The sequence below is a fragment of the Myotis nattereri genome (assembly GCF_964212035.1).
Source record: "Myotis nattereri genome assembly, chromosome: 3".
NCBI classification, from domain to species: domain Eukaryota; kingdom Metazoa; phylum Chordata; class Mammalia; order Chiroptera; family Vespertilionidae; genus Myotis; species Myotis nattereri.
The window spans coordinates 146,170,142-146,196,441 of NC_138077.1; the positions used below are offsets into that span (position 1 = coordinate 146,170,142).

At 42.9% G+C, this 26,300-nt stretch overlaps 1 protein-coding gene across 2 annotated transcripts in view; it reads right to left on the reverse strand.

Moving 5' to 3' along the window:
* LOC308516702 (epoxide hydrolase 4) overlaps nucleotides 1-26,300 on the reverse strand; it is a 140,362-nt gene that overhangs the window by 42,435 nt on the left and 71,627 nt on the right. For both annotated transcript variants that reach the window (XM_081087762.1, XM_081087763.1), the window contains 2 exons: nucleotides 21,168-21,285; nucleotides 4,980-5,069 (listed from right to left, as the gene is read on the reverse strand). In XM_081087762.1, the coding sequence (XP_080943888.1) occupies nucleotides 4,980-5,069; nucleotides 21,168-21,285 (208 nt within the window). The remainder of the gene's footprint in view (nucleotides 1-4,979; nucleotides 5,070-21,167; nucleotides 21,286-26,300) is intronic.

Sequence of the window (26,300 nt, forward strand, 5' to 3'; positions counted from 1 at the left end):
TGATTCTATTATGATCACCAGATTATTTATTCACTTGATTCTTAGATTCACTTGTTGATAGATGCATATTTGTTGTTCATAATTTGTATCTTTACCTTTTTCTTCTTCTTCCTCTTCTTAAAGGATACCTTTCAGCATTTCATATAATACTGGTTTGGTGGTGATGAACTCCTTTAGCTTTTCCTTATCTGTGAAGCTCTTTATCTGACCTTCAGTTCTGAATGATAGCTTTGCTGGATAAAGTAATCTTGGTTGCAGGTTCTTGCTATTCATCACTTTGAATATTTCTTGCCATTCCCTTCTGGCCTGCAAAGTTTCTGTTGAGAAATCAGCTGACAGTCGTATGGGTATTCCCTTGTAGGTAACTGGGTTTCTTTCTCTTGCTGCTTTTAAGATTCTCTCTTTGTCTTTTGCTCTTGGCATTTTAATTATGATGTGTCTTGGTGTGGTCCTCTTTGGGTTCCTTTTGTTTGGGGTTCTCTGCGCTTCCTGGACTTATAAGTCTATTTCTTTCACCAGGTGGGGGAAGTTTTCTGTCATTATTTCTTCAAATAGGTATTCAATATCTTGGTCCCTCTCATCTTCTGGCACCCCTATAATTCTGATGTTGGTACGCTTGAAGCTGTCCCAGAGGCTCCTTACACTATCTTCGTATTTTTCGGATTCTTTTTTCATTTTGCTTTTCCAGTTGGGTGTTTTTTGCTTCTTCGCGTTTCGAATCTTTGACTTGATTCTTGCACTCCTCTGGTCTGCTGTTGGGTGTCTGTAAAATATTCTTTAGTTCAGTCAGTGTATGCTTAATTTCTAATTGGTTCTTTATCACAACATCGAGGGTCTCATTAGATTTCTTGAGGATCTCACTACATTTATCGGCAGTCTCACCAGTCTTTTCGAGGGCCTTACTAAGTTTATCGGCAGCTTCTAGACAGTTCTTGAGAGACCTTAAAAGTGTGGTTTTGAGCGCTATATCTTCCATTTCTGACATTTGCGTCCTGTTTCTTTGTCTCCGCATTTTTTTATCTTTTCTTGGTGCACCCCCTAGTGGTCTTTGTGTGCAGTCTTGTAGTTAAGTCTTGATTTTTGTCGGTAATACCAGGGGTGATTTGCCCTCCAGGCTAACTGGCTATGAGAGTCAGCTGTGTCTGCAGTGGGAGAGCTTCTGTGCTGGATCTCTAGGGCGGTGCTAATCTAGCGTTTGCCTGAGGCTATCTGGCAAATGGCTCTGCGCAGGGCTTGGGCGGGCGGGTCCCCGGGGATCTACAGGGCGGGCCGGAGCGAGCAGTTATGGCTGCTCTCAGTTCCGTCCCTAGGGGCTCTGCCTCTCAGAGTCCCAGCAACCGCTGCAAACCTCGGAGAGAAAGCTGCCTTCGAGTTCCGACCGAAGCCAGACAGTCCCGCTTCTCCTGTTTGAGTCTGGGTCCCCAGAGACTTGCCGGGATCTGGAGCTCAGAGTCTGAGACTCCCTCCCGATTGAAAACAACAACCGCGCCCTCCGCCGCCAGCCCGCTCCGTGCGCGCACTCCGCACCTGAGTATTTCACTTCAGCACTGCGCCTCCTCTGAGTCTGGGTATGATATTCTCTTTCCTCCTAGTTGTAGAATTTCCACTCAGCCAGCCTTCCTGTGGTTCTGGATGATGTCCGTTCTGTCCTTTAGTTATATCTCTGAAGTGGTTGTTCGAGGCAGCAATCTCCGGCGTTAACCTATGCCGCCATCTTGGTTTTTCTGAGAGCCAAATTTTTTAAACTTAAACTATTTAGGTAGGTACATTGTTATTAACTTTTTTTTTTCCAAGAATTAGACTTTAATGATAGCATTTTGCCAATACAGATATTACATATCTAAGATCAAATCATTTGAGAAAAACTTACTTTCTATTACTTGAATAAGGGAAAGGAAAAAAAACACCAAGTCAAGAATCCACAGTAATAACAGTTATATTAAATGTTGAAATAAAAACTACTTTTGTTTACATCTGGAATTGAGATGTCTAATCTCTACTGTTTCTCCAAAAAACTAACAGGAAAAGAGCATTGTTATTAACTTAATTAGGGTATTCCTAAGCTGGCCTTTGCTAAAAACATCCTCAATCTGAGGGGTCGATCTCAGCAAATGTACCCCCACTTCTTCTAACACCACTTCTTCAAAATAGACTCGCCCAGGTGGAAAACTGACTTCTGCGCATGGGCCACAAAGTTTTAATCGCACTGTACGTGCGCACCCACACGTGGTATGTTATGGAAGAGCCACACTCAAGGGGCCAAAGAGCCGCAGGTGGCTTGCGAGCTGCGATTTGCCAACCACTGGTATAGGGTGAAGGTAGTCTAAAGGTACTTTTAGTTAGTAAAAGGAAGCAGATTGTTATAACCTAGAAGGCTCAAGATTATATGCTTGTGTGACAAATACAAATCCAGTAAGAAATTATGAATACTTTCCATGCACCCATTGTTATAGAATTGCCAGTATCACCATTCCATGCCTAAGCCTCTGGCCAAAACTGACCCCAGCAAGGAAACATCTCTGGTGGAAATGATGCAGAATTGAGAAACGCCCTCAGAACTCCCAGGCAATTTCCCTGAGAAAGCCCTCCCCAATACTGAACGCTATAGAATCTTGCAGTTATCATCTGTGACCAAAATATTCCATTTCACCATTTACAGAAATGGTCCATTTCATCTTTTTTTTAATGTTACATGCAATAAACTTTAATATTTCAAGAGGAAGTAGTTCATCTCTTAATAACTGTCTTGGAAGTTTAAATAAAGTGCCATCAATTATATAGATTCACCATTGTACTATCATAGATCACTGAAATACACACCTTTCCAAATTATTCTTTAAAAAAGAAAAATAAGAAAATATAAAAAAATAAAAACAAAAAATTTTTAAAAAGAAAAAAGAAACTACCAGTCACAGACTGAATATTTGTGTTCCCCTACCCTCCCAAATTCATATACTGAACCCTAACTCGCCATTGTGGCTATATTTGGAGACAGGGCTTCTAAGGAAATAACAACAAAAACAGATCCAGAGACAGAGAAGCATCATTCAGACCGTCAAACCTCAGAGAGAAGGTAGGGGAGGGTGGGGGTAAGGGGGGGAGATCAACCAAAGGACTTGTATGCATGCGTATAGGCCTAACCAATGGACCAGGGGTGGGCAAACTTTTTGACTCGAGGGCCACAATGGGTTCTTAAACTGGACCGGAGGGCTGGAACAAAAGCATGGATGGAGTGTTTGTGTGAACTAATATAAATTCAAAGTAAACATCATTACATAAAAGGGTACGGTCTTTTTTGTTTTTTAGTTTTATTCATTTCAAATGGGCCGGATCCAGCCCGCGGGCCGTAGTTTTCCCACGGCTGCAATGGACAAAGACACCAGGGGGGTGAGGGCATGGAGGGGTGGGGGGACAATTGGGGGATTAAGGACACATATGTAATACCTTAATCAATAATAAAAAAAAAAAGGTTAAATGAGGTAATTAGGGTGAGGCCCTGCCCTGATGTGATAAGATTATACTAGTCCTTATACTAGTAAGAAACACCAAAGCACTCTCTCTCGCTCACCTTCCTTTCACCTCCCCACCCCACCGCCATGCACTGAGGAAAGGGGATGCGCACACAGGAAAAGTGGCTGCCTGCAATCGAAGGACTCATAGTAAGACCTCTCACTAGACACGAACCTTGTTGGCACTTTGAATTTGCAGAACTGTGAGAAAATAAATTCTGTTGTTTAAGCCACCTAGTCTGAGAAGATTGATACACTATCTCTATTATTACTAAACTAGAGGCCCAGTACATGAAATTCGTGCATGGGGGGGGGGTCCTCTCAGCCCAGCCTGCACCCTCTCCTATCTGGGACCCCTCGGGGGATGTCCGACTGCCGGTTTAGGCCCAATCCTGGGGACATCCCTCTCACAATCCTAGACTGCTGGCTCCTAATCACTCACCTGCCTGCCTGCCTGGTCACTCCTAACTGTGCCCCCCTGCCAGCCTGATTGCCCCTCACTGCCTCTGCGTGCTGGCCTAATCGCCCCTAATTGCCCCCCATGCTGGCCTGGTCGCCCCCTACTTATCCCCTTTCTGCCGGCCTGGTCGCTCCTAACTGCCTCCCCCCCCCCCCCCCCCGGCCTGATCACCCCTTACTGCAACCCCTGCTGATCACCCCTTACTGCACCCCCTGCTGGTCTGGTCGCTCCCAACTCTGCCCCCCCCACCCCCCGCCAGCCAAGTCGCCCCTCACTACTGCCCCTGCCAGTCTAATTGTCCCCAACTGCACCCCCTGCTGGTCTGGTCGCCCCAAACTGTCCCACTATGCCAGCCTGGCCACCCCCAACTGCCCCCCCGCCAACCAAATCGCCCCTCACTGCCCCATCTGCCAGTGTAATCATCCCCAACTGCCCCCCCTGCCAGCCTGGTCACCCCTAACTGCCCCCATGCCGGCCTGGTCTCCCCTAACTGCCCCCACGCCGGCCTGGTCGCCCCACGCAGCCTGCTGTTCAGTCGTTTGGTTGTCCCTCACTATCCCCCCCTGCTGGCCTGGTTGCCCCACGCAGCCTGCTTGTTCAGTCGTTTGGTTGTCTCTCACTAAACCCCCTGCCAGCCTGGTCGTACACAGCCATCTTGTGATGGCCTGAGGGTTAATTTTCATATGCCTCTTTATTATATAGGACTAGAGGCCTGATGTACAAAATTCGTGCAAGGAGCTTGGCCCTCAGCGGTGGCTTGCCTTGGCCCTCGTAACCCCAGCTTCGTCTAGAAGGTCATCCAGAAGTTCGTTCGGCTGTCCGGTTAATTAGCACATTATGCTTTTATTATTATAGATGTTCCCTACTTCCTATGTTTTCAGAAAATGTACTTTGTAGAATTCCAAATGAAAAATATTTCATTGAACTTACAGAAAAATCAGATTCACAAAAAGTGCTTCATATTATTTGTAACTGTTATAGTCAAACTGCCTTATAAAAATTATGCTTACCCTTGAAGAGTAATGTACTCTTGAGAACTTTCAGCCCAACAGCCACTCAGCATTGCAGCAAAATAACTAGATCTGGCACTTAAAATGGCTCTAAGGGAAGAGGAAGAAAACACAGGTAAACATTTATATATTATGCAAAATGTAATTTTTTATGAAAAATTTTCTTTTAAAATATGATAATCTATTTGTCTTGTTTGTATTCACTGATAGAATCATTATCATAAAAATTATATTTATACCTAAGTATTTTGATTGCTTGATTATAACATTAAACCCAATGTCCTTACTATCTTTATAATTTTTTCTCTTGAAAGCTCTTTAATCTTAATAAAAAACTGAAACTATTTCCATTAAGTATGAGAGTAATAAATCATCTACAAATGGAGAAATGACAATCAAAGGGTGTAAATTTCTTGAGGAAATGTCACTAAGAGACTAGAACCCTAAAGGACTTGAATTTGAGTTCAGAACTCACCGTAATTATGCTCAAGAATGACTATATCTTAGGTTTGAGAAAATGAAAGTGAAGACATTTTCTTTTGAATTTCCATTCTATCTTCTCAGATAAAATATTAATTCATTTTTTTGTTTTATTTTTCCATCACCATTTATGCCCTCTATATCCTTTTCCACTTCCACCTCCCTTCCCTCCTGCTGCAATCACCACACTATTGTCCATATCCATGAGTTCTCTCTCTCTCTTTTTTTTAATTTTTGCTCAATCCCTCCATCCTACTCCAACATTCCCCCAGCTCCACCAGAGCTGTCTGCTTGCTCTCTCATTCATTCTTCAATTCAATAAATATCTATTGACTTCTATTCTGTGCTAGGCACTATTTTAGATGCTGGAAATAGCAGTAAATGAGATACTATAAAGAACTATGTTACATTTTAGTAGAGAATGGGCTGGAATAATGGAGGAGGAGAGGGAGTAGAGAGACACATTTGGCAATGGCCTACTAGGTTATCTCAGACCAACCCTCCTGTTGGAAACAGGTAGGAAAATGGGCAATATATATATATATATATCTTAAAAAAATAAATAAAGCATGAATTGAAGGCATCAGAAAACTACTGTGATGGTAGCTTTTAAGACAAGTTATAAGAGAGAAGACAAGTATTTAAGGTAACTTCTTCCATTGAGGCAATTGCCAAATCCAAAAGCAAAAGCAATGGTGGAGAGGCTAAAAGCTGAGCATAGCTACTAGCACTCTTCACTGGCTTACAGCACACAAATAGGAATTTGGTGTCCATCAGAGAGGGGAACCTTTGGTGGATACCCCAGGATTACAGGTGGGCTCAGAAAGGCTACACAATGAGGGAGAAGAATGAATGGGAAAGGGACAAGCCCTTATTAGAACTGAAGTCCAGTTTTGAGTCAGCTGAACCCCTGACTAAATTAGTGATCTGCATCCAGCCTAACTGCTGGCCAGAAGCAAAAGGAAATCCTGTAGTCATTAAATAACTTTACCCAGAGTGTCAAATTACTTTTACAAATTCTCAAGAAAATGTTCAGCAATTATCCAAAGACTAGAGGCCCAGTGCACGAAATTTGTGCTCTGGCGGGGGGAGGTGTCCCTCAGCCTGGCCTGCATCCTCTCACAATCCAGGAACCCCTTGGGGAATGTCCCACTGCCAATTTAGGCCCACGAGGGGTCCTGGATTGCAAGAGGGATGTAGCAGTGTGCCAAGCAGTAGGTGGACAGGGAGGAGCCAGAACCGGGGCTGGGCACCGTGCTGCTCAAGCTCATCCTGCCCACTGTGCCTGCTGCCACCACTCGGTAGTACTGCCACGGAGCCAGGAGAGGCTCCTGCCGCCACAGCTGCACTCGCCAACCATGAGCCTGGCTTCTGGCTGAGCGGCGCTCCCCCTGTGGGAATGCACTGACCACCAGGGGGCAGCTCCTGCGTTGAGCATCTGCTCCCTGGTGGTCAGTGCACATCATAGTGACTGGTTGACCGGTCATTCTGTCATAATGGTCGCTTAGGCTTTTATATATAGACTAGAGGCCCAGTGCATGAAAATTCATGCACTGGAGGGGGGGGGTCCCTCAGCCCAGCCTTCTCCCTCTCACAGTCCAGGAGCCCTCGGGGCAGGAGGCGACTCAGCGATCAGGGGAAGGCGACGCCCCATCACACTTCTGCTGCTGCCACTGCCGGCAGCACAAGCCTCGGCCAGCCCTGGTTACCTGGGCCTTGGGCAGCCCTGGGCGGCCGGGCAGCTGACAGCCAAGGCTTGCCTGCACCTCGGGCAGCCCTGAGCCGCTAAGGGGCTGAGGGGATGGGAGCTGCCATCTTGTGGCTGTGGGCAGTCAATTAGCATATTCCCTCCTTCTTGGCTGTAGGGAACTGCCATCTTTTGCAATGGTGAGAGGGTCAATTAGCATATTCCCTCCTTATTGGCTGTGGGCAATGCCATCTTTTGCAATGGTGAGAGGGTCAATTAGCATATTCCCTCTTTATTAGATAGGATAATCAGGAATAATAATCAATACCCAGAAAATGAAGACATTTCATTTACACTGGTATCTAAAAGGTAAAATACTTAGAACAAATAAACAAAAAAGTGTAATACCTCTACATTAAAAGCTATAAAACATTTTTGAGATAAATTTTAAAACACCTAAGAGAGAACTAAATTGCACTCATGAACTTGAAGATCCAAAACTGTTAAGATGCCCATTCTACCTAAATTAATTTTTAGATTCTACACAATCTTGATTAAGTTTTTTTTTAGTAGCAATTGATAACCTCATTTAAAAATATATATGGATGCCCTAGCTGATTTGGCTCAGTGGATAGAGCATGGCCTGTAGGCCAGTCCCAGGTTTGATTCTGGTCAAGGGCACATACTTTGGTTTCAGGCTCCACCCTGGCCCTCGTCGGGTCACATGCAGGAGGCAACCAATCAACGTGTTTCTGTCTTTCTCTCTCTTCTATTCTCTCTAAAATGATAAATGAAAAAATATATCCTCCGATGATGATTAACGAAGAAAAAAAAAAGTAAAATGATGGCCCAGATCTGCCTCCCGCCCCTCTTTCTCTGCCCCACGGCCCCCTCCTTCTCTGTCCCCTCCTTTCTCTCCTGCGCTACAGCCTGCTTAGGCTCCGGCTCTTCCACCACCTCTCCATGACCTCTGCTCCTGAGAAGCAGCCACATTGGGTCTCCCTCTGGGGCTCAGGCCACAGGCCTGGCAGATGGCGGAGGGCAGGGAGGGAGAGGGGGGCCCTGCCTCGATGGGGGTGGGATGGCAGGGGGTGGGAGGAGAGGGAGAGGGAGACAGCGATAGAAACATCAATGATGAGAATCAATGATGGGCTGCTATAGTACTCTGAAATCCATACCACCTTGGTTCCAAGACCACCTTCTCACTGGCTGTTCCCTGCCAGTCACTCAGTATATCAGGGATAATAAAATAAGCCTATTCCTGAGAGACAGGGCCTTTTTTGATAGGTGACTTTGGCTTGTGAACTTTCTACCAATCTGTCAAACTTTCCTCAGAAATGCATTGCAGTCTAAGATGCTTCTACCAAGCTTCCCTTCTCTCCTGTCTCCCTTACTCCGGGTCAGGTTAACATTTCAGTTTAACAGCTCTCCTAGTTACCTCTAGACTCCTTCCTAGGTTCTCTCACATGCATTTACCATAATAAATTTCTTGCAAGTTGAATTCCATCTTTGTGTCTGCTTCTCAGAAGAATTGAACTAACACAGCAGCTAGCTTTTCCATCTAAGTAAGAATAAAAGCATCTGGGGCTTAGTAAACAATTACCCTCACCTGAAGGCAGAAACGTAGAAAACATTCCATTTAATCAGGCTATATTCCTCAGTTTAAAAAATAATGCTGTAGATGGAATGATATTTTTAAAACCTTTGTCAGATTTTTCATTTTCCAACATGCCAAAAACGATTTTCTCTTTTTTATTAAGTTTAATTTCAACTGACAAGGCTGCTTCTGGCTCTGTTGAGATGCCCTAATTTTCCCCTCGCTCTTGCTTTTGTACATTGCTATTCAATTCTTCCTGATGTTAGTTGAACTAGATTCACTACTCCAGGCAGAATAATGGCCTGGATTACTCAGAGAAACTCTAAAAAAGGATTTTTTAAAAACCAGGACTACTTTCTAAATTACTCTTGCTTCCAATATTTTTTTTTCCTTTTTATTTCCACATAACTTCATAAGGATTAAATCCAGAGTAGCGGATCCAAACTTTTTGAAGCTGTCACTATTACACACACCACTTCTTGGCAAATATTTTAAAGAACATAAAATTTAAGAAAGGAAAGTTAGCTTTCTTTTGAGATCCACTTTGACATCATTAACTATAGTTTTCATAGGTTTTGCCTTTCCTAAGTTAAATAATTATTTGTAAAGTGTAGTAGGTACTCTATTATCCAACACAATTAGGACTGATAGTTGCTTGCTTAATAAAAAAAATCAGGAGAATTTTTAAAATGGTTTGTGTATTTCATAATCATTTTATTCTCATTTAAAATATAAATATGCATTCATTCACAAATCTTTGAACATAAGGCCAATCTTTTTTTAAATGTGGATTTATTGATTGGAGCCTCGTATTTCTTGCAAAAACTATACCAATATATGCTCCCTATAATTACTAGTTAAACTGTTCTAAACTAAGAAGGAAATCTAAAACTTTTATGAAGCAATCTGAATCATTTTAGAATTTTATAACTTCCCCTCAAATTTTTCTGTTTCATCTATACTGAATTCAATAGCATTAAGTCTTTCCAGAACATTCACTTTTAGTTTTCACTGGAACAGTAACTCTTTCTTTTCATATTTCATATATCATTGCTTTATGTGATATTTCATTAAGTTATGCCATCAAAATAATAAACTCAAATGGCATTAAAAGGTTTGGTAACAAACCCAAGTGACTCTTAGAAGACACAAATTCACTAATAGGGAATGGATATGTGTAGGTATCCTAGAAAATGGCCTCCTAAGCTTTGAGAGTTCAGCCTAACATGTTATTACCAGGTTCTATAAAAAACATCTAAAGAGCAGTTCTAGCCCGGCCGGGAGTGGCTCAGTGGTTATGCGTGGACCTATGAACCAGGAGGTCACGGTTCATATCCAGTCAGGGCACATGCCCAGGTTGTGGGCTCCATACCCAGTAGGGGGCATGCAGGAGGCAGTCAATCAATGATTTTCTCATCATTGATGCTTCTATCTCTCTATGTCCCTTCCTCTCTGAAATCAATAAAAATATATTTTAAAAAAATAAAGAGCAGGTCTAGTCAAATTTAGTTAAGGGGCTTCTACTATAAGTGGTTTGTTTCCTTTCAGGCTTCCAGTGCCTTTTGCTTTGGTTCCCCATTGCTACTGCCCGCAAAGACCTGTGGTACCAAAGAATTTCACCTCTTTTTCTTCTGTGGTTCCGTATATAATTTATCATTGTTTTAAGCCTCTCAAGTAGACAGGATTGACCATTTATCACTAATAATTAGTACTAAGACTTTAGTAACTCACTTTATTGCATGGTAATTTAGAGTTTTATTATAATTACTAGTGGCCCAGTGCATGGATTTGTGCACATTGAAATTAATTAGAAGAAATATTTTAATATCATTATTCGTCCTTTCTCTATAACAGAAGTGTCAACCAATTTCACGATTGACAATGACAGATCGAAACACACGCGTGCGATTGGAACCAGAGAGAGCTTTATATGTATTGTGCATGCGCAAGTCAACTTAGCCTTTTATAGATATAAACTTGCTTAATTAGACCTGCTTTCTGAAGTAGCTAAACTTTTCCAGCCCAGTGAAGCACCCCAATTTCTCTTTCAGGTAATGTCAGCAACATAGCAGTAAATATCAACACAAAGCAGATTATTGTTGTAGATCACACAGGGAGAACAAAGGGTAAAATATTTAACTGTAGCAGTGTTTGACTATATTCTGTGCAGTGAGAAAATCTGAAGTCATTTTCAAGGCCCACCATTTCTTACTTCTTTTCAGTTGGGTCAAGTTTCTAAACTTCCTAAGTCTCTGTTTTCCGGCTAATGAAAAGAAAATAGGATTCCACCGAGTCTCCTATCACCTACTCTAGGACTTCTGTGTGGATCAAATGAGATGAGGCATGGGAAAACGCTTCAGAGACATTTGGTTAAAATGTGAAATGTTTGCAACTGGCTATAAAGCAAGCCGTGTTCCTGAGCTAAAGAAACTGCAAGGAGGCTAGTCACTGTTAAGGAGAGGAAGCTGGGCACTGCTATGTGACATCATTACCTGGTGCTCACAGCGACCGTTTCTGGGCTGGGCTGGGCTGGGCTGCGGGCCGCATTTTGCACGATGGGGTCTCTGCAGCGTTGGCTGCAATTTGGTGGCCTGCCACTCTGGGGTAGTGGTGGGGCCTGTGTCCCACTTGGGGGAAGCCGAGTGTTGCTTTGTGGGCACCAGGGCCACGGTGCCAGTGCTGTCACAGCAGCTCCTGCATTGAGCATCTGCCCCCTGGTGGTCAGTGCGCATCATAGTGACTGGTCGGATGGTCAGACACTTAGCATATTAGCCTTTTATACACACACACACACACACACACACACACACACACACACACACATTAGAGGCCCAGTACATGAAATTAGTGCACTTGCGGGGGGGTCCCTCAGCCCAGCCTGCACCTCTCGCATTCCAGGAGCCCTCAGGGGATGGCTTACTGATGTCCTAAGGTGTCAGTCAGACATCCTTAGAGCTGTCACAGAGGTGGGAGAGGATCCCGCCACCGCCACTGCGCTCGCCATCCGGGAGCCCGGCTTCTTGGATGAGCGGCGCTCCCGCTGTGGGAGCGCACTGACCACCAGGGGGCAGCTCCTGCATTGAGCGTCTTCCCCTTGGTGGTCAGTGTGTGTCACAGTGGCCGGTTGTTCCACCGTTTGGTCAATTTGTATATTAGCCTTTTATTACATAGGATATAAATTTCAATAAAGCTTCCTGGCAAACCTAGAAATACAGGGAGCAGCAAACTTTTTCTATAAAGGGCCAAGTAGTAAATATCAGACACAAATATTGGTTCTTGTTGATTAAGCTCTTTGTTTTTTTTGTTTTTTTAATCTCTTTGTTTTTGTTGTTTTATATATTTTTTAAAAGGCCACTGTTAGGATTTGGACCATGGTTTGCCAACTCCTTCTATAGGTAAAGTAGAATAGGCAATGATGGGCCTCCTTTCCAAATATCTAACACATATTTATAGCAACTAACATTGATGGAAAGTTTACAATATGCCAAGTATTGTGCTAAGTGTTTTGTGTGCCTTACCTGATTCAATCCTCACAGTCATCCTATGGTATTAGTCACAATTGTTTTTCCTTTCATAGATAAAGAAATTGAGACTTGGAGAGATTAACTCCAAGATTACTTCCCAACCATTCCATAAATGGTGGAATCAGTATCTAAACCCAGAAAGACTGACTTCTAAATTATAATTAAACTATATGCTACTGAAAAAGCTTTCAGCTGCTGCATTTAAGAACATATAGCTAACTAGAGGCCTGGTGCACAAGTTTGTGCACCAGTGGGGTCCCTTGGCCTGTGGGATCAGGCCAAAACCAGCTCTCTGACACACCCAAGGGGTCCTGGATTGCGAGAGAGCGCAGGCCAGGCCAAGGGATCCCACCGGTGCATGATCAGGGCCAGGGAGGGACCGTGGTAGGGCTCCAGGGTGTGTCCGGCCCATCTTGCTCAATCTGGTTGGGCTGGATCCCAGCAGCAAGCTAACCTACCAATTGGAGTGTCTGCCCCCTGGTGGTCAGTGCACGTCATAGCAAGTGGTTGAGTGGCCTTAGCATATCATTAGCATATTATGCTTTGATTGGTTGAACAGCCAACTGGTCAACCAGACACTTAGCATCTTAGGCTTTTATTATATAGGAGGATTAGTGGTATAATCCAGACTAGAACACTGACCCCTGACTCAGCCACTGTGTACCAAATATTCAAATAAATCTGCATTTTAAAGGGTGATTTGACAATGTTTTAACCCAGTGAATAAATATCTAATGGTATAACATCAGGCACTGAAAAGAAAGATATTTTGGAAGGGATATCAGATCTGGAGTGCCACAAAGCTAAAATTAGGAATTACTTCCCTGCTTTTTACAATAAAGCAGCACAAGAGAATCTTAACTATGGAGCACAGAAATGCAACAAATAAGTTATCTTAAAAATGCAAGAGATTCAATTCCTCTCAGAAAACATTAAAAAAAATAGATAACAATATAAAATGGGAGACCAGCAATAGAGTGAGTCAGATAGGTGCTTAGAGGTAGCCTGATGATGACAGGAGGAAATACAAGCAGAGAGAAATGTACAATAAATACCCAGATGGTATTCATGTGATAACTGAGAGCAATTCAAGCAGAGAAGTAATGTTTCAAAGATCCACAAGGATCTCTGTGGTAGTGTCCCAGGAAGTAATACAGAAAAGTAGTAACATAACCAACAAATGGGATCAATGAACTCTAGCAGGTCCTCCTTTTATTATTACCTCTCTCCCCTCAAATAAAAAGAGCTTTCTTTCTTTCTCCTTTCAAAAGAAGTATCCTATCTAATTAAAGAGAAACATGGTAATTGGCGTACAACCACTACCGTTCCCATTGGCTAATCAGGGCGATATGCAAATTAATTGCCAGCCAAGATGGCAGCCGGCAGCCAGGCAGCTTGAGACTAACATGAGGCTTGCTTGCTTCAGTGACGGAGGAAACCAATGTTCCCCGCCTGCCTTGCAGGGCCCTGAGCCTGCAGTTTGAAACATTGTAACAAATACAGAAGCTAAACAAAACCCCAGAAACCTGCTTTCAGCGAGCCGGGATCTCAGAGCTGGAGTTATACATTGTTTTGATTATAGAACCCAAACAAACCAGATACCTGCTTTCAGCAGCAGAGGCCTCAGAGCTAGAGCCAGAGCTAAAGCTGGCCCAGATAAGAAAAAAAGGAGCAGTGGGGAGCTTCAGCCCTCAGCCCCTCACCCAGACTGGCCAGGCACCCCAGTGGGGACCCTCACCCTGAAGGGTGTGTGACCAGCTGCAAACAGCCATCATCCCCTCACCCAGGCTGGCCAGGCACCCCAGTGGGGACCCCCACCCTGAAGGGTGTGTGACCAGCTGCAAACAGCCATCATCCCCTCACCCAGGCTGGCCAGGCACCCAAGCGGGACCCCCACCCTAATCCAGGACACCCTTCAGGGCAAACCAGCCGGCCCCCACCCGTGCACCAGGCCTCTATCCTATATAGTAAAAGGGTAATATGCCTCCCAGCACCGGGATCAGCGGAGCCGAGAGGCCTCCCAGCACCGGGATCAGCGTGACAGGGGGCAGCGCCCAAACCCCCTGATCGCCCTGTGGGCTCTGTGTGACAGGGGGCGGGGCCACAACCTCCCTATCCGCCCTGCTCTGTTCGTGACAGGGGAAGGCGCCCCAACCTCCTGATCAGCCCTGCTCTGTGCCTGATACGGGGGAGCTCCCCAACCCCCTGATCGCCCTGAGGCTCTGTGTGTGACAGGGGGACGCCCCAACCCCCTGATCGGCCCGGCTCTGTGTGTGACAGGGTGCGGCACCCCAACGCCCCTCCCCCCCCCACGGGCCCTGCTCTGTGTGTGACAGGGTAGAGCCATAACCTCCCCATCGGCCCTGCCCTGAGTGTGAGAGTGGCGGCGCCCCAACCCCCTGATCCGCCTGTTCAGTGGGTGATAGAGGGCGGCACCCCAATCCCCCCCCCATGGGCCCTGCTCTGTGTGTGATGGGGTAGAGCCATAACCTCCCCATCGGCCCTGCCCTGAGTGTGACCATGGCGGCGCCCCAACCCCCCGATCGGCCCTGCTCTGTGGGTGATAGAGGGCGGCGCCCCAACCCCCTGATCAGCCCTGCTCTGTGTGTGACAGGGGGCAGTGCCCCAACTCCCCTATCGGCCCTACTCTGTGAGTGACGGGGGGAGCTCCTCAACCCCGATGGGCCCTGCTCTGTGCGTGACAGGGGGGAGCTTGCCATCCCCGATGGGCCCTGCTCTGTGCGTGACAGGGGGGAGCTCCCCAACCCCCTGATTGACCTTGCTCTGTGCGTGACAGGGGGCAGCGCCCCAACCCCCGGATTGGCCCTGCTCTGTGCATGACAGGGGGCGGCGCCCCAACTCCCCAATCGGCCCTGCTCTGAGCCCGACCAGGGGCTGCACCTAGGGATTGGGCCTGCCCTCTGCCACCCGGGAGCAGGCCTAAGTCAGCAGGTCATTATCTCCTGAGGGGTCCCAGACTGCGAGAGGGCACAGGCCGGGCTGAGGGACCTCCCTCCCCCCCGAGTGCACAAATTTTTGTGCACCGGGCCTCTAGTCTATATATATAAAAGCCTAAGCAACCATCCGACTGTTTGACCATTTGCCCGGTAGCTATGATGCACAATGACCACCAGGGGGCAGACACTCCAGCCAGTAGAGGAGGGAGCCTGATTCCCTGCAGAATCAGCGGTGGGTTAGGTTGCTGCTGGGGCACTGTTGGCCCCAAATCTGCTTCACCCGCACCCCGGACCCATAAGGGAATGTTGGAGACCTGGTCCCCTGGCCTGGCCTGCACCCTCTCGCTATCCGGAATCTCTCAAGGGATGTCAGAAAGCCAGTTTCCACCCAATCCCCACAGGCCACGCTGAGGGACTCCACCAGTGCATGAATCCGTGCATAGGCCCTCTAGTTAGATATAAACAAGGACAAAGATGTGGGAAGGTGTGGAGAAGTATGCATCAGAGAGGGAAAGGTCTGTGTAGATGGAGGAATGTAATAAATGTGACTTTCCCTGCAGGCGTAATGCTATCTCAGTCTTCTCTGGATTGGGGGAAAATGCAAATGATTCAATTCACATTTCTCTGCTTGCCCCACAAAAGTAAAGGGCATACCAACTGTTGCTACCATCTATGGAAAGGTTGTATCAAAGGCCCATCACCTGGATGATGATAGCACGAACTTACATAGTACTTACTACATGCCAGGTACTATTTAAAACACTTTAAATAATTACCCTGTGAGATCGGTACTTTTTATAATCCCCATGTTTGATAAGGACTCTGAAGCACAGGATGATGGTTAAATGACTTGCTCAAATTCACACAGATCAAAGATAGTAGGGCTGGACTTTAAACCCAGTTAAGCTCCACTCAGTCCACATACTCTTAACCACTCTGCTATAAATAACTTTGGCTTAACTGTGCCACCGCAAGCAAGTGGTTGGCATCAAACTGTTTTGTAGCGTATAAAGGGCTCCAGGCCTTGGGCTGGGGATCAAGATAAAGATTGGACAGAGCAACTAGCAACTGAAGAGAGACTGTTGATAAAACTGGGGTAGCAGGGATGTTTCTGAGGAAGGACCTTGAGCATCAGAAGAATACAATGATTCAAAGAAGTAACGACCTTATTGCCATACCAATTTGGACATATTAAACTAGCAACCTAAACTGTTCTAAAATTTGAGTCCTAAAGTAATGTAATTCTGATCATAAATTCTGGTCTTTGTGAATACTTGCATTGATCTTCCAATATATAAGTAAATATAATTTAAAAATTAAAGCAGCCACAATTACAAATGAATTTTTAGCCGTACTACTAGGATAAATGCTGACACTGATCCAGCAGAAAGTTCTGTGTTGGGCTTTAGACTACATTACGTTAGTATGTGTTTTTGAAACTACTGACATAATATTCCTTGAACTGAATAATAAAATTAATATGTACTAAAACAGAGATGTGTTTGAGTTTGAACTACGAAGGTAACTGTAACTCACATAGGGCACTAACAACAAAGTAGGAAAACTTAAGCCAGATCTTCTTGAAACATATCCTCAGGAAATTGCGTTTCTAGTTATATCAGTTTATTTTTTACTAGAGGCCTGGTGCACAAAATTCGTGCACTGGAGGGGGGTTCCCTCAGCCCAGCCTGTGCCCTCTCACAGTCCGGGACCCCTTGGGGGATGTCTGTCTGCCAGCTTCAACCCTATCCCCAGGGGGGATCCCTTTTCCAGTCCGGGGCTCTCACATTCCAGGACCCCTTGCTCCTTACCATTCGCCTGCAGCGGAGGCGGGAAGGCTCCCGCCACCACCACTGCGCTGCCAGCAGTGAGCCCACTGGCGAGCCCAGCTTCTGGCTGAGCAATGCTCCCCTGTGGGAGCACAGTAACCACCAGGGGGCAGCTCCTGCATTGATCGTCTGCCCCCTGGTGGTCAGTGTGCATCATAGTGACCAGTTGTTCCACCATTTGGTCGATTTGCATTTTACCCTTTTATTGTATAGGAATGGTAGGTGAACAAAATAAACCAGATGTAAGCAAGAGCTGTCCTGGAATACAAATCTAATATTCTAGATCCACTCCTAAAACACAGTCCATTGTCAGGCTGCCCACAGAGGGAGGCCAAACACAGACACTGTTTGAGAACACTTTGCAAATGGTCACAGGGTCTTGCTTTCCCTATGACAACAGCCTTAGGATTCTATCAGTAGAACTTTGGTAGGATGCCCATACTGTGTCAAGAAAAACCTGGACACAAAATTAAATTAATTTTTAAAATAAAATTGTGTATGGGCAAAAACTAAAACCATTTCATCTAAGAACAGGAACAAGACAGGGATGCCCATTCTCACCACTCCTGTTCGACATAGTACTGGAAGTGCTAGCCATAGCAATTAGACAAGAAGAAGAAATAAAAGGCATCCAAATTGGAAAAGAAGAAGTAAAAATGTCATTATTCACAGATGACATGATACTGTACATAGAAAACCCTAAAGACTCCATCAAAAAATTATTAGACTTAATAAATGAATTTGGCAATGTAGCAGGATACAAAATTAACACCCAGAAATCTATGGCATTTTTATACACCAATAGTGAACTTACAGAAAGAGAGATTTAAAAAAAAACCACATTTACCATTGCACCAAAAAAGTTAAGATACCTAGGAATAAACTTAACTAAGGAGGTAAAAGACCTGTACTCGGAAAACTACTGGACACTGAAAAAAGAGATAGAGGAAGACATAAACAGATGGAAGAACATACCGTGTTCATGGATTGGTAGAATCAGTATCATTAAAATGTCCATACTGTCCAAAGCAATCTATAGATTCAATGCACTCCCTATTAAAATACCAACAGCATATTTCACAGACCTAGAAAAAACTCTCCAAAAATTCATCTGGAATTTAAAAAAGACCCCAAATAGTTGAAGCAATCCTGAGAAAGAAGAACAATGTTGGAGGGATCTCAATACCAGATATCAAGCTGTATTACAAAGCCACTGTTCTCAAAACTGCCTGGTACTGGCACAAGAACAGACATACTAGTATACCAGTAGAACAATGAAATAGAATATAGAACCCAGAAATCAACCCAAACCACTATGCTCAATTAATATTTGACAAAGGAGGCAAGCACATACAATGGAGTCAAGACAGTCTCTTCAATAAATGGTGTTGGGAAAATTCGACAGATACATGCAAAAAAATGAAACTAGACCACCAACTTACACCATACACAAACATAAACTCAAAATGGATAAAGGACTTAAACATAAGATGGGGAACCATAACAATCTTAAAGGAATCCACAGGCAGCAAAATTTCAGACATATGCCGAAGCAATATCTTCACCAATACAGCTCCTAGGGCATTGGAAACTGAAGAGAAAATAAACAAAAGGGCTACATCAAAATAAAAAGCTTCTGTACAGCAAAAGAAACCATCAACAAAACAACAAGAAAGCCCTCTGCATGGGAGAACATATTTGCTAATGTCATATCCGATAAGGGTTTAATCTCCAACATTTACAGGAAACTCACACAATTTAACAAAAGGAAGATAAACAACCCAATCAAAAAATGGGTGACAGATCTAAACAGATACTTTTCAAAAGAGGACATAAGGAAGGCCAAGAGACACATGAAAACATGCTCAAAGTCACTAATCATCCGAGAGGTGTAAATCAAAATGACAATGAGGTACCATCTCACACCTGTCAGAATGGCTATCATCAACAAATCAATAAATGACAAGTGCTGGTGAGGATGTACAGAAAAAGGAACCCTCGTGCACTGCTGGTGGGAATGCAGACTGGTGCAACCACTGTAGAGAACAGTATGGAATTTCCTCAAAAAACTAAAAATGGAGCTCCCATTTGAGCCAGTGATCCCACTTCTAGGAATATATCCCAAGAAACTAGAAGCACCAATCAGAAAGTATATAGGCATCCCTATGTTCATAGCAGCACAATTTACAATAGTTAAGATTTGGAAACAGCCAAAGTGCCCATCAGCAGATGAGTGGATTAAAAAACTGTGGTACATCTACACAATGGAATACTACGCTGCTGTAAAAAAGAAGGAATTTTTACCATTTGCAACAGAATGAATGGCACTGGAGAGCATTATGCTAAGCAAAATAAGCCAGTCAGGGAAAGATAAATATCACATGATCTCACTCATTTGTGGAATATTAATGAACAACATAAACTGATGAACAAAAATAAATCCAGAGACAGAGAAGCATCAATCAGACCACCAAACCTCAGAGGGAAGGCAGGAAGGGTGGGGGTAAGGGAGAGAGATAAACCAAAGGATTGTATGCATGCATATAAGCCTAACCAATGGAAACAGACACCAGGGGGGTGAGGGCATGAGTGGGGGGGGAGGGCAATGGGGAGATGTAATACCTTAATCAATAAAGAAAAGTAAAATAAAAAAGTAAAATTGTGTTGGCCCCTCCCCACCAAAAGGACACACACACACACACACACACACACACACACACCATCAACTAGGAAATATATATCCATGATATGAAAAATATATTGATAAATCTATATTATACTCTGTATTTTGTTATATATAATGCAGATTTTATAAATATTAGGAAAATGTGTATGCATATACTTAAAAATTTTTGTTCCCAGAGAGAAAAGTTCAAATTTTGAATGGTAAATAGACTGAATGAAACTGGCAATCCTAGAGTTTATCAATGTAATGCTGTCAATTAATGGGCAGAACCCATTAATGGGCAGATTTTTTTAAATCCTCACCTGAGGACATGCTCCCATTGATTTCAGAGAGGGAGGAAGGAAGAGGGAGAGAGAGAGAGAGATAAAAATCGGTGTGAAAGAGAAACACTGATTGGTTGCCCCACGTACGTGCCCCAACTGGCTAGGTATGTACCCTGACTGGGAATCGAACCCTTCGGTGCATGGGACAATGCTCCAACCAATCGCGCCACACCTGCCAGGGCATCAGCATGATTTCTGAAAGCACAAACATCACTACTGTTGGCTTGATGAATGCCTGAAATCTAAACCCAATGCTAATATTATTAAGGCTGTGCACCCTGGAACCTCGAGGACTGCTTCTTGCCACTGCAAATAATGTGGTTCTTCCTCTTCAGGAGCACCAGAGTAACTTATCAACATTCTCTCTGAAACACAGAGAGGGAAAGAGAAGAATTGTCTGGGTTCCTCAGTTTTCTGGTTCTGATTCTAGTCCACTATGAGGCTCAGCTGTACTTCTGTCCCTTGGGTTCCAACAGAAAATCTGTATTTCTTACTAAAATTTTTTCTTCTTTTAAGCAGATTTTAATTACTTGCAAAAAAAGAACTGGGCCAACACAGGCAGCAGAATTTAATTTGAATGTCTAAGCAACCTAATAGTAAAGCAGAATATTTTTAAAGTACATTGAAATATTAAACCTCCTAATCAATGCTATTCACTAGAATCCATTTTGAATGAAAGACTGAATTGAAATGCATTCAGAGAAAATACATGTCATTCATGTAGAAATAATCATTCTTAATATTATAACGCCTGGGAAATGAAAAACTGCATTTAATTACATTTTCTGTGACAGTGGCTTTCAAACCTATTTTAGGCAGCAGAATATTTTCTTCTAATGAAAGCATAGGTTCATGCCCAATGCAAAACACAGATCGGCCCTGGCTAAAGCATGTGCACATGCCCGGGTTGGGGGATGTGTGCACCCACAGGCAGAAAATGCTACCTGATGGCCAAGCCCTCCCCTGTCAGAGACCCCCTGAGGCATCAGCATGCAACCCCTGTGTAATCAGAGCCGGAAAGCCACTGTGCTAGAAAAACACAGTCACCCATTTACACTTACTACTGCCACAACCGAGATACCAAATCAATCACATGCCTAGTTACCTGTGAGTTTTAAAACTTTTTCCATCAACGTAAATGTCAATATCTGGGCAACTATGATTCACATAAAGATTCAATAAGTCTTTTCCCAATTCAGATGCAGGTTCCAAGTCATAAATATCTTTAAAAGAGAAAAACAAAACTAAAAATTAGTTTAATATTATAAATATTAAAAAAATTATATTTTAACATTAACAAAAGGTTTTTCCACATAGTCATCTTGATTAGCTATTGAAATAGAGCAACAATAACTGGAATATTTAAGTGGTAAGTTAACAATAAAACATTTTAAATCATGTATACTTTCTGCTTTGAAATAAATATTTCCACTTATATTTAAATATAGATATACCTTTAAATGTAGATACACATTTAAATATAGGTAATATTATCATAAAATTATAAACCAAAATAGAAGCCACTGCATGAACATCGACATAGAAAGTTAGAAAATTTTCTAATTTTGGTATTTTTCCTTTCTATTCCTGGATCTATGGCTAGAATGAACAATGAATTAATAGAAATTCAACTGAAATCGATGGGATTTATAGAACACTTACTATGAGTTTAGTACTATACACAGTATGGAGAGGTACAGAACATAAATATTTTATAAATTAGCTCTACTTCAAAAAGTTCACAATTTAGGTAGTGGGAAGTAAAATTTAAAACATGTTTACATAAAAAGAAAGAAAAACACTACTTTGTATATCAGCGGTTCTCAACCTGTGGGTCACGACCCCTTTGGGGGTCGAACGACCCTTTCATAGGGGTCACCTAAGACCATCGGAAAACACATATATAATTACATATTGTTTTTGTGTTTAATCACTATGCTTTAATTATGTTCAATTTGTAACAATGAAATCGGGGGTCACCACAACATGAGGAACTGTATTAAAGGGCCGCGGTATGAGGAAGGTTGAGAATCACTGCATGTCATAGCTTTGCCAGTCCAGAAACTTTCATCAGTACACCTGGTGAGGATCAGTCACAGGGGACAGATTCCTACTAACCAAAATTACAAATTAAATATTTATAAACCAGAATGCCAATATTGGCTCTACTATCATAAGAGATCCGGAATATGACCACTGCAAAATGGCACCCCCAAACTCCTTAAAATGGCTTATGAGTAAGGTGACCACATATCATGGTTAGACTAGGACAGTCCCAGTTAATGCCTGTTGTTGCCCCAGAATAATGATCAAGAGCAATAATAAATTGTCACCTTTCACTCTCTCAAACGGGTCCCAGACTAGATAATAAAATATAAGGTCATCCTTTATATAAGGCTCTTCATAATCTGGCTTCTGCTTACATCTCCAGGATCATTTCTTATTGTAACCATCGCTATCCTCTACTTACCTCCACTCTCACAACAAACCACTTCTGATTTTTCCAAATATGCTATGTACCTGGCTCTCTCTGCCTCCAGACATGTTTTAGGACTCAATTCAGACATCACTCTCTCCAGACAGTTTTCTCTAGAAGCTTAAATCCAGGTAATGTATGCCCTATTTGAGTCCTCATCACACTTTGTACATAACCCACCTATCTCCTACTGTTACTGTTGTACCTGTTATTAATATTAATAATAGGAAAGGAGCAATGTGGAGGCCAGACATTATAAGCATGGTCAGCTGGTCAGCTTCACCAGGAAGCTGCAATTTCATGCTCCCCAGGGAACCATGAGTCCATCCCCTATAATCACTAGGGGAAGGGGTCCAACAAAGGGGAAGATGGGTACATGCACAGTGAAGATGGGGTGACACAGGAAAGGTGCTTGCCTGTCAGTCTAACCTGAAACAAAGATAACTGGCTAGGGGTGGAGCTACTGCAAGCCCACAAAAATTTGGATATACATAATCCCCAGACAAAGGAATTCTCTTGGCTGCCTTGCTCCTCTTGCTTTGCTCCTGCTTCTTGCACTCACCCATGCTCCCTCCATAGCCATGTGGCCCTAGAGACCACATGGCCCAGGGCCTATGCTAGCTTGATGCTGGACTGGACTGCAAATGTGGAGCGGAAACTCTGGGCAATGGCTTGATCATAGCCCTGCTGAAGACAAAACGGGACTTTTCCCATGGCAGGACGGAGGGAGATGGAACCTTGGAAACTCAGGGGTTTAATTCCACAGAAATAAAGCTTTCCATGATACCTCATCCTCCATGGGGGCCTCAGAAAATTCTTGTTCCCATGGCACACCACGAAGCCCACTTCCACCAGCAACAGAGCACCCCAACAGATAACACTACTAAATTGCAGGACAGGAACACTACCTGTTTTGTTCATTTGTAAATCTTCAACACCCAGCACAAAGTAGATACTCAACTGAATACTGTGATGAATAAACAGAATGGCCTTCCAGAAACAAATAGCAAGTGCAAAAGCACAGAGTGACTAAATATAGCTTTTTGGAGGGAAACACCAAGTAATTCAGTAAGACAAGAGCTCATGGGATAGAAGGGGGTTTTGAAAACAGGATGGTGTGGAGTTCTAGGCAGGAGCAGTTCACAAAATCCCTTTACACTGCAGGAAAGAATTTGAGATTTATACTAATGCTATCAGACACCACTGGAGAATTTTAGTAAGAGGAGTGCCACGAGTAGACTTGCAATCAACAGACATTGTTCTATATGATATAAATGGGTAGCACAATGAGAGAGGCCTGGCAAGCAGCTTGGGTGCAAATTCTCAAGGAAACAGCAAAGTCCTAAAATAAAAATTGGCGAGAGGATATATAAGAGAAGTTTTAAAGACTATTTAGGAGATAAATCAATAGACGGGTTAACAAATCAATATAAGGGTACGAGGAGAGTAAATGAATAGAAACATAGTAATATAATTCACACTGATAGAGTATTCAAATAAAGAGCAGGTTGGGGGAGGTGGGTGATTAGGTCAGTTTGAGACAGGTTAAATTTTTGGGATATTTAAGGTATACAGGGTGGAAGAAAAGTAGATTTACAGTTGTGAGTATGCAAAACAGTTTATTCTATTATTACTAACTATTGTATTATTGTCCATACAAACAACTGTAAACCTACTTTTGCCTCACCCTGTATTTAGACAGATATATGAAGTTCAAAAAAATCAGGAACAACAATTATTTAAAGGGCAGAAAGGTGATTTGCCAGTGAAGGAGAATGAGGAGTGACCAAGAAGGAAAATCAAGAGCACAATGTCACAGAATATAGAGGAAGTTTTGAGGAGGGTGGTGTTGGCAGTATGAAAGACTGCAAAGAAGTTAATAAAATATGGACAAGTGTCTGTGAAACTGGTAAACATGGGCATTTTCCATGGAATGATGGAGAAAGTAGTTAAAAGTCAGGGGGCTGAGGAGGAAAAGAACTCTTTTCACTTATACTTAACAACTTGGTTGGCTGCTTTAATGGGTTGTGGTGGAGCCACTGCAGAGCTCTGGACTACAGGCAGGAAAAATGGGTATCAAATACCAGCTCTGCCCACTGGTCTGTGTGCATGGCTTTGGGAAAGCCCTTTAATCCTGAGCCTTGGAATCCTATCTATAAAGTCAGTCTGTAACCACTTACGTCTTAGTTTATCTGAGACTAAAGGAGATAAAATATATGAATGGATTTGTCTCAAGCCTAGAATATTCATTCATTCATTCCGTCTCATTTATTCACCATAATAAAGTATGGTGAATAATCAGAGTAATATAAATCTGAGCTTAAATCACTTTGTTATGATTGGTGAACTAAACATTAGTAACAAAAGCCTTTAGTTAACTGATACTTCCATATACATTCAATTCTGCTGTAACACTTGTTTGAAAACAAGTTTAATCCAACACAACTGATATGTTAGGGAACAATCTGAGCAGAACATGAAATTTTTATTTGCTTAGGTACAAGTTCATCCACGAGAAACACTAGGCCAATGCAGAAAACTGTACCAGCTGAACTGAGCCATGGAAGAACACACAGAGCACACATAAACACCCAAAACATCCACCAGATACTCAGTTCACCACATGTCATGAGCCACACCCATCCATATCTGGTGTTACAAATTCCCATCTTATTTTAGATGGAGTTCAACCAATATTTGGGAAACCACTTTCTGTTAATATATTTGTGTTTCTACGTGGCCTGGCCTTTCAGAAGAGAGCACTGGCAAATTTGGATAAAAGATTAAACAGTAAACATGCCTTGGAAGCTAGAGATAATGTGATGCCCCAAAAAGATTTAGAGACTCTCCTCACCCCCAAACCATTTATTTCCTTACACTCCAGGGAAGTGAAGCTACCTTCCTCTCCCCTCACCAGAGATTTATTTACCTTCCAAAGTAAAGTTCCACCTGTCCCTCTCTGGTTTGGAGGATAGGCAGATCTGCGGGACATTATAAAACTCTCTGAATTTTCATGTTCCTCTCCATGGTGTAATCCCACTGCATGTGAAGGATAACATCTGGGCCTCACCACACAGCCTTACGGGAATTGGGGGTTGGAACTAGCACTAAGATGCTCTGTGAGTAATAAACACTTTGTTCTCTGACTCAGAGGTCTCAAGTTTCCTGTTAGAACATTTACTATTTCTATATATCTGTATGTCTGTAGCTATATCCTTAACATCCTCCTTCCCCACCAATCCACAATAATTCAAAAGCTGCAATTCCTCTGACATGCACTCCCACAAACAAAGCCAAATGCCGTATTTATATATTTCTTCACCTTTTAACATGTTTAAAACTAAGCTATACTTTTTATTATGTTCCTATCTTTTAAAAATGTGTCATGACAAAATTTTCAGTAATTTTTTGTGTCATGACAAAAAGTAACAGTGATTTTTGTGTTGCATGGTGTTTTTTAAGAAATGCATATATATTGTATTTTAACAGAACTGACTATAGTCTGGTAGGTTAGAATAAGAATAATAACATGTGGAGGCTTAAAAGGATAATTGTGAATTATATATGTATTTATTTATAATAACTCCATCTCCAATTACTTGGGAATATGAGAGTTGGCCATACTATTATTTTCATTTACCAATAAAATTTACTTTCATTGCATTTACTTTCATTTAATTTATAAAAAGAGCAGCAGAGATGATTTTTGAAGTATGCTTTTCTCTAATTATATCAGAATATAATTACTTTCATATCCACAAA